Source organism: Rhea pennata, chromosome 1, assembly GCF_028389875.1.
Source record: "Rhea pennata isolate bPtePen1 chromosome 1, bPtePen1.pri, whole genome shotgun sequence".
NCBI lineage: Eukaryota > Metazoa > Chordata > Aves > Rheiformes > Rheidae > Rhea > Rhea pennata.
In genome coordinates this window covers 86,779,277-86,789,747 of record NC_084663.1, presented here as the reverse complement: position 1 = coordinate 86,789,747, position 10,471 = coordinate 86,779,277, and the positions used below count along the sequence as shown (strand labels likewise).

At 41.7% G+C, this 10,471-nt stretch overlaps 1 protein-coding gene across 2 annotated transcripts; it reads right to left on the bottom strand.

Annotated features, from left to right (window-relative positions):
• Positions 1 to 151: 151 nt before the first annotated feature.
• Positions 152 to 10,355, bottom strand: MIX23 (mitochondrial matrix import factor 23). 2 transcript variants are annotated; one of them, XM_062594789.1, is made up of 5 exons: positions 10,290 to 10,355; positions 8,901 to 9,026; positions 8,196 to 8,342; positions 4,237 to 4,296; positions 152 to 446 (listed from the first exon to the last, which is right to left on the bottom strand). In XM_062594789.1, exons 1-5 carry the CDS (start codon positions 10,338 to 10,340, stop codon positions 396 to 398), a joined length of 435 nt encoding a protein of 144 aa, XP_062450773.1. In that variant the 5' UTR covers positions 10,341 to 10,355; the 3' UTR covers positions 152 to 395. The 2 variants fall into 2 exon arrangements, with proteins under 2 accessions (XP_062450773.1, XP_062450780.1); XM_062594796.1 differs by lacking the exon at positions 10,290 to 10,355 and adding an exon at positions 10,001 to 10,076.
• Positions 10,356 to 10,471: the final 116 nt, after the last annotated feature.

The window sequence follows — 10,471 nt, the reverse complement described above, 5'->3', positions numbered from 1 at the left end:
AAAACATACCATGTTCACTGATTACTTTAAATCCCAACAAGCAACAGTTTAGGGAGAATGTTAGCCCTGAGCAAGAGGGGACAGTTTCCATCGTTTCTTCCCCTTTAGGACTGCCAAGCTTGAGAAGGTCAAGAAAGATGCCAGTTTCACATTCCATTTGAAAATTATTTTAATACTATAAAACTCATTTGTTCACATATTTTGTACAAAAGATGAGTTGTTTTCTCTTAATTACAGGAGAATCATTTAAACCTTGTGATTTCAGCTAAGTAGGTCCAAAACAAAACAAGACTGGGTTCTACTGGGTTCTGGAGAGTTCCAATACAGCTCACCCAACGTCTCTTTCCAGTTTTGTGTTCATGATTATGGACCACTTTGCCAGAAAACACCTCACATCATTGGCTCTTTGGAGGCTTGTAGTGAATTCGGCAACGTTCATTAAATACCTGAGACACCAAAATAGAAGAACAAAAGTGAATCAGTCCTTATCTGGCAGATGACCAGAACTTCACAGATAGAACTAGCTATTATCTCTTCACACAGCCCCCATCTCAGGCTGTCCACCCCTGCTCTACCAACATACTTTGGTACACAACAAGGTTTCTGTCTCCATTCACCTCTCCAGGCTTTAGTGAATCCAAACTTGCCTGGTGCTAGGAGACTGCATAGTGCTAAAGTGTTCTCCCTCAGATAAGGCAGGCTTATAAACCTGGTGATTTGTCTTTATCAAAGATACTGAAGCATTTTTTAAGATGCAGGAAAATTATCAGCAGCAGGATCCTGACAGTTACATTAAGTTCACTCAGGCATTCAAATCTGAACAGTTTTCTTCTCTGCCTGAGAAATTCATTTCACATTGTTATGAGAGCTAAGAGGAGGTGCAAATGCTCTTGGAAGCCATGTTCATATTAATTATTTGACTGCTGATGCTGATGTTGCCAGCTTTCCTATGCAAAGGGCATGCTGCTCTTGCCTCACATTTCACATCTTCTGTGGGTAAAATTTAGCACACAGAACTAGCGACTGAAAACTATTTTCATTTAGCTTGATCTGTAGGCCTCAACAAGAAGATTGTTTACCTTATTTCAAGTAAAGCAGTCTGAATCAAAAGTACAAAGCATAGCCTCACACCAAAGTTACAGGTGCTCTTTGCAAATGATTTAAGATACTGTTTTGGCTCCAAAGAGTGCCCAGCACACGTCCTAACAAGTGACGCGAGCACCACCTACCACCAAGATGAAGCACTGACAGTGTTACAAATTCCATCATTAGCACTCCTGCAAGAGCATGTTTTGCCAAGGTATCCAGACGCTTTTCAGATCCAAATGCCTTTGCTTTCCAAGACACCAAATTACAGGAGCTCTCTCATACATTTAAACACACAAAGCGACTGGTCTTGTACTTTGTGGATATTATGCTTCACTTTACATAAATACATTATCTTAAAAGATATCTTCCTAGAATTCTAAACTTCTAAAGTTCATCTCCTTATTCAAAGCTCAAAACCTACAGCAGCTTCAACAAAAGTGAAGTTTGCAGCCTACAATACTCTTAAAGTTGATTCTTCAGAACTTTTTTAATAATAATTTTCAACTTATTTTTAAATTTAAGAGACAGACATATATTGCAACTGCTCCATATTGCAAAAAAATGTAGTTCTGATGTAAGTGTTTGCACAACACTGCCCTGTTATGTACACACATAAAACAGACACCCCTGGAAGAGTTAAGAGCGTGTAAGACCTGAGATTAAAAAAAAAAAGGTGATAAAAGGAAGGTCTAGAAATTTGAGGCCATAAAGGGTCCCCATTTAGAACCATTCAAAATTACTTAGCAATTGCATCACTTTTGTCCATGGCTTGTCAAAGATATTTTAGAAGCATTTATGTCTTAAAAGGATACTGAAAATATTCTAAAACAGTCTGGCTCTCTCAGATCAAAGAACATACAAAAACAGTCTCCCAAGAAGCTTTGGGCTTGCTATCACACAAAGTTTTAAAGAGTCTTTTAACAGACTCTTCAGATTCTGGAAGGAAGATCAATACCGCAATCTTACTAACACTGCCTCCTCCTTTTAGTATCATCAGTGGATGATACTAACACTGACAGATCTGAATGTGTCACTCAAGCTGATTAATTCCGAGCTTACCTGTGAAGTGTTATTCTTGGGGTTTTTTGGACAGGAAAAACAGTGTCTGAAACACCTTAAAAATCATGTTGCTAGGCCTAAGTTTGATTTTGCTGACTTTATGTATTAATATAAAACATTCTTGTGACAAACTCCAGAGTAGAGGCAGCACAGAGAGAATACTTTGAATATCTTGTTTTGAAAGTCACTTCTTCAACCACATGCATTTCTATAAAGCAGCATCCACCATGCTTACAGCTACCCAGGTTAAATATTTTAAAATAATTTCTTTTTCTTCCAATCAGATTTTTCCAAATAGCTTTGGGTTTGTTAAGGTTAATCTAAATATACAAGCATACTTGCCAACCAAAAGCCTGTAACACTAGAAGACAGTCAAGATCCTCACATGCAAACCAATAAGCATTTCCATGTAATAATCTGCATTGCTGCAGTGCACAACTACGACAGGGTCTAATTCCTTAAGGGAAATAACATTTTCACAGATAATATGCTTACATACAGAGGAAGGCAATAGCAGAGATGGAAATAAAACCCAGAAGTACTAGGTCTTCAAGCCCTTGTCTATAAACACCAGCTTGCAGCAGGCCAAAACATTCCTGTTCATGTGCATACCTCCCTATTTATAAACCAAATGTTTGCCAGCTTCAGGAAAGGAAAAGAACCCAAGAAACCAACACTTCTTCACCAGCAAAAGTTTAATGCAGCTACAGGAAACCACTGGCATCAATGCTAAGTTTGCTGCCAGAAGAGCTCTGTGCCAGTACCTTTAGAACGGAGATAGCATTTTGGGGTATATGTGGTAGGGAGTGTTCGTGCATGCGTGTTCATGCATGCACTGAGCGCTGGAAGGGTTGTGCTTCTCTTGTTTATTTGATTTTTAATAAATAAACCTGATACCAGACTTACCACAAAATATTCACTACTGATGGCTTACAGCAGGCTGTTGAGGTTGCAGTGTTGCAAAGTCACATCCAAGTTGACTTTGAATTAATTAAGCTTAATGGCACGGTTAGCTTTTTAATACAATATAGAGCCAGTATTGACTGCAAAACATACCTGAGAAACTGTGTAAACCGTCATTTATTCATGCAGCATTGAGCTGCATTGTAGTGACCAGACCTCCAAGAATATACAAGATATAAAGTTGTATTACATTTACACTGATGGGATCTAGGGGACTAAAATCCTGAAGTAGAGATCAAGAAAGGAACTGCAGACAGGATTAGCTATTTGCAAAAATCTCTTTCACATTTAATGAGGGAAAAAAGGTTATTTATCCAGTATTAAAAGCTCTGAACAGCTACACCAGACCAGGTGATAGGAGGATGATAGGAGTGAAATGTTGCAGTGACACAACATAGCCACTTAAGAATCTAATTTCAGGATTACACCCACTTTATAACAGGACTGTCTGAAGCCATCAATTCACAGATTGATCTGACATCTCCACTGACACAGGAGAGCAACAGCAAAACTCCACTTCCCACCAGGGAACACCAGTCCGGGTCTGTAGAATCCCTGTTAGAAAAAGGTCCAACCTCTATCGCCCCACTCTACTCTGGCCTCTGCTCAGAAGGGTGATCAGTACCAAATACAACTGTATTTAAAAGACTCATCCCTCTGACAATGAAAGAGGCTCAGGAAAGCTTAACATACAGACCACCTTGGAGAAATCTGAGGTCACAGACATAGAATCGGTAAGGTTGGAAGGGACCTCCAGAGATCATCTAGTCCAACCTCCCAAAGATTTCCTGGTGCTGGTTACACTGGGGTTTGAACTCAAGACCATCAGCATGTAAAGCAGATGTGATAACCACTACACTATCCCTCCTTAGCCACTGAGAAAGGCAGAGTCCTTCCTCCTCCCTAAATCAGTCATTTTTCCTTCTTGTGCAGTGCAACTGGAAAACTTTGATCTTTGTACCAGAGCAGAGATGACAGACCTGAAGCATTTCCCCCCCAAAACTGCCCTCACTTATTTCTAATTCACTCGCCTCATAAGGCATCAGTCTCACACCTTCAACGCAGGGCTGCTTGTTCAAACCAATAGGACAGAACAATCATCACTTTAAAATGACTGCTGAGTACCTTCCAGCTTCTGTCGTTTACCACTTCTTCAACATTCAGTTCCGACTGCATCAATTTCAACTGGAGAAAAGAGCAAATAAAGAAATCTGTTATAGTCAGAGGAGCCTCCCTGCAGCCTCCAATATTCACTACCATTGCAACTTTCTTGACCATAACCCCAGTACCCAGTACCAGATGGGGCAGAATGAAGGGCATAACGTGTAATCACCTGAAAGTGTGGTCCTTCCAGTCAGCCAACACTTACGGCAGACTGAAGAAGTCTGGAAGCGGTATGGGGAAGGGAGACTTGCAATGTAAGTCTTCCAGCAGAAGCAGCTACTGATTATTAATGCTTTGTTCTTCATTAATATTGCCCATTTAGATTTGCTAACAATGAACTGATTAACCCTAATGGCTTTGCAGACAAAAAAATAACTGCATCATTCAAACACTCAGCACAGAGAATGACAGTCGTAGGGCTAGCTCTGCAGCCTCAAGTTCTCATTCTTCCACAAATACATTATCAAAGTCAGGTAGAAAGCTGGTAGCAAATCCAGAATTGAACACACAGTGCTCAGATTCTGGATTTAGGACTAGGCTCATTAAAAGATTCCCTCTACTTTCTTCACTGTCTAATCTGTGCACTGGCTAACAGAGGGTCTGCATAAACAGATCGCCTGTGCAGTGCTGTCTGAACCAGTCAGGACAGAATGCAATCACAGTAGCACAAATCAGGTTTACATAGATGCAAGAGCTCTAGCAAAAGACAAAAGAAGCAATTCCTGAGCACCCCCAGGAGAGACAGGGGAGTCTCTTTTTGCTGAGCATGTATTACAAACTCCAAGGGGCATATGCAATGTTTTCAGATCTGAGCTAATTTGACACCGCCATGAGGTTCTGAGGCAGCAGAAAAGGATTTGAGAACCTATTTGGTATTTATGCCTATGTTTAGGCTTTTTTTTTTTTTGTTGAATCTTTAATACCACAGATTAAAGATTAGATTAGCTCTATTTTGAACACTTCATTCCAATCACGGAGTTGGTGAACAGGTGCAAACCCACTGAGCAATCCCATCAAAACCCTTCCAAGCAGGACATCCAGACACACATAGCCAAGAGTCGTTGGATGAACTTTCACCTACTCAATAAGACTCCAAACCATGAAATAACAACCCAGCATTAACAAGGTGGCCAGTTGACCAAGATTAGTCTCAACAAAATAACCTCTCAGAAGATCCTTAGCATTTCAAAGTAAGCTTTTTCTTGCTTTAAAAGCTGCTTACTTAAAAAAGAATTTGTTTGATTTTCACAGGCTGAAAAGATAGTGGAGCTCTTGATGGAAAAATTCCCTTGGGACTTGGTTACTAGATGGAGAAAGGCAGGCAAAACTACTGCAATTTCCAGTAGTAGGTCAGGCAGCTTCTTCACTTGCAGCATAAGGCTTTCTGCCTAAAATAAAGAATGTAAGGGCACATCTGCAGACCACTGCCTTCATAAACTATTCTGCTCCAACAAGGTCACCATGACAGGCATGGGAATTTTCTTTGCCTCACCAAATGACTTTTTAAAGATATTAATTTTTCTAGTTTGACTACGTACGGATGTAAAAACAGAAAAATCCAAAACACAGACAATCACCATCATTCTTCTCATGCTTTCCCAAAATAATTAACACAAGTAAAGAGGATTTGTATAGCTAGCACTCAAGGACTTCTCTAGAAATTAATACCAAGTTTTAGTCATAGGAAAGATTCACAGGTCTAGAAGACACAAACTAGTTTACAGTTGTCTGGATTGTCATATTAACTGCCTTTGATACCAGGCCTAAGTAAAACTAATATTTTAGTCTTTTTCTTAAACATGCATGCCTGATATACAGGCCTTTTAAAAAACAAAGCCATGTATTGACATTTTAACAAGCCTTAATTTGCTTGATAAAATTATTAATGATTATGTTCTGTTTTGGATTTACAGAATTTATTTGGTTAGATATTTTATTTTTAAAAAACAAAATGGCATTAAATGATATTTTCCAGTAAGCAGACTACAAAAATTGGCTTCTAGCCCCACAGAACTTCAACTATTGTTTAATCAATGATCCAGAAGATATTGCTTTGGATAAATTCCTACAATTCCATTCATCAGCAGGATAAAAGAAGTATAAATAACGAGACAAAGCAGATCTGCTTTGCAACCAAAAAATACACATTTGAAAAGCCTAACTGCATGCAAGGAAAAAAAAAAAACAAAAAAAACCCCACCAACAACAAAACCCATAACTCATAACTGTCCAAATGCAGGTTAGAGATCATTTGCCCAAAGGATTTCTGGAGTATTCCCAAAACATGGATTGCTTTAGCATTTTAAATTGCCACTCATTATTAAGCATTATGGTTGTGGCCCTCCAAAAGTTTTAATGATAGGTTTGGGGCTCCATAACTCAAAAGATTCAAAGAATCAGCTCTACAAACAAAAATTGTAGAAAATGCTAGGCTTCCATTCTGGTTTTCCAGACTGATATGGATGCTGGTTAGAAGTTTGGTAAGTGACACTAAGGACAAAACCACTCACGCGTGGCCTGGTTCTTTAAATCTGAGTTCACAACAGAGCATGTCTCTAAAGAACACTTGTTGACCAATTCCCTCCCTTAATGGCCTGGAAAAAAATCAGATGTTGTTCCTTGAACCCTTGTGAACCCTTGAGCTCAGATCATCTCCTCAGGAAGCTCTTCAACTACAACTGCATCAGCACTCAACTGCTCCTGGATACAGAGTCAACAACAGGCTACTCTTGGAAGTACAGGTGGGTTTTGAGGAAGTTCAGCAGCACAAAAAAAAAAAGTTTCAGGACCATTCACCTATCTTTTAAACTACTGCAATACTACAGCAGAGAAAGCTGTACCTATGATAGTGCGATGTCTAGTTATTACAAGAACAGCTGTTATATTGAAAACTCAAAGACATGAATTTAGAAGTCCTGGTTGAGACGGTCCTTAACTGAGGAAGGCTCATTAAACTGCTGAATACAGCAGGCAAACCTAGCCAGTGTATGCAAAAGAGCAACAAGCAAATAATCTTACTCAGTGTGTGCTTCAAACACATGGGGTGGAAAAACTGAGAAATGCAAAGAGAAAACAAGCCACACAGATGAAGCATGTTTGAAAGAGAATGCCTAACAAAACCAATACAACAGTTCACATCCCTGCTAACCTCCTGTTAGAGCTATATGTGCAGTATCATTCCCCCTAAAAAACTGGCTCAGGAAAGGAGCCAGAAACTCCAGAGGGGTTCCTTTCTCCATTTCTGATACCCCCATCTTGTAGCTATACTGTTCACCTCTGACAAAGTACACTTTCCATTCACTCTACAGCCTTCAATTCTAGAGACCAGACACTGAGAGGAGTGCACATGCTAAAGTTCCTTATGCAACCCAAGAAACATTCACACCATCACAATGCACTCAAAAACAAAAAATCCAAGAAATACTGAGCAACAAAAACAAAAAAAATAAAGGTTAAGCAGAATTTCAGGTTGCCCAGCAGCGCATCCTAGATGACAAGGATTCTGATCAACACACTGAGTGATAAAGATGCTTTTCAAGGTGATAACAAAAAGGCACAACTTTAAGGCTGGGTACCAGTGTGGCACAAGAGACGCACATAAAGCACATATTGCATTATTTTCTAGCGTTTGTATCTTGGCACTCATATCTGCAGTTTGCCAAGACTCTAGCTTTCATACAGATAAAAAGGCAAGAGCAACCATCAGGTGTTTTGAAGGGAATAAACAAGCCTCAGTTAAATTGTATGCTAAGTGGTGTTAATCAGTGAAGACTAGAGTCCACTGTAGTGAAACATGCATGCTTTTCTACTGCATTTGTGTAGGACCCACTTCAAGTTCTCTCCATAATGTAGATCTTTCCTTTGGGAAAGATACTCTCTTCTTCCTCCCCAAGTGATCTTTGTCAAACTCTACCACTCACCTTTGTCTGCTCTTTCCTGAGTTGCTTTAATAATGCTATATCATCCTGGGCCTTTTCCCTCTCTTCTCTAAGGGCTTTCACTGCACTGGAAGTCTGAGCAATGCAGCTTTTGATGATTCTCTCTCTGCTGGTGTGAGCTTCCATCAGCTGATTGGGAGAGAAAAAAAATCACAGCACCTAGTTCAATGATTCAACAGTATGAAAACCTTCGCATTGCAAGTTTAAGAGGCAAGACTTCCTGAAATCAAGGTACCACTTTGTCTGCAGATCTCCATTTGACTCCCTATAATCCATATGCTGAGAAGCAATGCTGCTTAGAGTGATAGCTACCAAGTTGATCTGCTGGTATGAAATAAAAGCCAGAGATACGCATGAACAGGAGGCTTTGAAAGCAATGCAGATGTGTGCTAGCTATTTAATTTAAAGCAATGGGCTGGGCTAACACCATCCACTGAAACTGAAGTACATCTCGAAGGATCAGTATTGCAGAACAAATGCATACTCCACATGGCTTTACAGTGAAGTAGCTTTTACATGCACATGGTTTAGCTACATAGAAAAGCCAAGCATGCCAGTTATGGATCCATAAAGCATGGTATATCAAGCCAGTTGCTTCTTAAGAAGTAGTAGATGCCTTGCTGTAGTGGACACCACATTTAACAAAATGTAAGGGAATGAGTGGAAGTTAAAGGAACAGACACTTACAGACTGGTAGAGCTCTTTACATGTCTGGCTGGCATCAATTTTCCCTACAAAGGAAGCTGTTGGAATTGTAGTGTTTAATTCATGGACGATTCTGTCATCGATCGTCCTCATCACCCTGAGCAACTCCTGTATTAAAAAAAATCCTTGCTTATATCTCTGAGAATTGGCTATTGGGAAAAAAATTGCATGATTAAGTCTTTTAATAAAAAGTAGAAAGTAAAGTAAAGGTAATCACTTGGAAACAGCAAAAACCCCCAGGCCAACCACAGTCTCCACATGCAGAGAGTATTTGCTGCAATCTAATTAGTTGCCTTAGTAGCAAAAGCGAGAGAGAGAGAGAGAGAGAAAGAGATGAGGTACATTTGAAGAACTAAAACCTTCCTGAAACCTTCCCCTTCTCCCTGCTGCCCCAAGTAATGGGGCCATGGTCTCATTTATTTCCTCAGAAATACAACCAAATGGCTTCTCAAAAGACAGCCAGGGCAGAATTTTCCACACAGTTTGTTTCCAGAGCTCCAACAGCACTAATGCTTACAGAAAGGAATGAAGGAAACCAGAGACCACAACAAAATAGCAAATTCATAATAAAAACAATGTATTTTAAACACTTTATCACCCCCCAAAAAAAAAAAAAAACCCCAAAACAGCAACCACAGCCTCAGTCTATGTACATCTTGTTCATACTGCTGAAGATACACTTTTTAAGCAACACAAAATATGAAGAGAGGTGTGGCCTAGATGCACACGAGTTGCTACTTTCATGGACAGAGTTCCTTGTGCTACATAATTATGTGTGCTGGACAAATGAGGCCTTGCTGTCCATCTGTCTCCATTTAAATAACGTACTTTCTAAACGGTAGCTCAGGCATGCTCATTCGTGGCTTGACAAATACCTACTAAATACCTGTAGCTGAGGGGGAAAAAAAGAAAAAAAAGAAGGAAAGAAAAGTGCTCTTTTTAACTCTCGGAAGACGACGAGGGTCTCAAAGAGCGCGTCTGGAGAGAAGCAAGCGCCTCGCGGGCTTCAAGATGGGGGGGGAGGGAGGGAAGTATTTTCGGAACACGCTGGACTCGCGTTTCTCCCAGAGCAGCCTACACACCCCAACGGCCGCGAGCTCGTTTCAGCTGCTTCCGGAGGCGCCGCCGCGCCGGGCCGCCCCCGCCGCTAGAACTAGGGCGACGCGAGCGGCCCCCGCCATTTCCCGCCCGCAGCTGGGCAGGAGGGTGACCTCGCCCCCCGCTCCGGGCGCGCGCGCCCCCGCGGCCGGCTGCGAAGGAATGCGCGGGCGCGCGCGCGCGCGCGGGGCCGCCCCCCACCACCACGCAGGGAGGCGGGTGGGGAGGGGGGGGGGCGGGGGCGGCTCCCTCCGCCCGCCACGAGCGGGTTACCTGGAACTCGGCGAAGTCCTCACAGCTCGCGGCTCTGCTGGGCGCCGCCATATTGGAAAGGCCGAGGACCGCGGCGGCGGCCAATCAAAACGAGGGGGGGGCGGGAGCGAGATGACGCCACGGGGAAGGGCGGGGCGGGGAGGCCGGGGTCGGCACGTGGTTTGGGGAGGGGGGGAGTGCAG

Excerpts from the sequence above, each read along its gene's own strand:
- MIX23 (XM_062594789.1), bottom strand. The coding sequence starts at position 10,340 with ATGGCGGCGCCCAGCAGAGCCGCGAGCTGTGAGGACTTCGCCGAGTTC. Across the intron at positions 8,343-8,900 it reads GTAAAGAGCTCTACCAGTCT|CTGATGGAAGCTCACACCAG; the intron begins GTAAGTGTCTGT and ends TCTCCCAATCAG. Across the intron at positions 4,297-8,195 it reads TCAGGAAAGAGCAGACAAAG|TTGAAATTGATGCAGTCGGA; the intron begins GTGAGTGGTAGA and ends TCTTTTCTCCAG.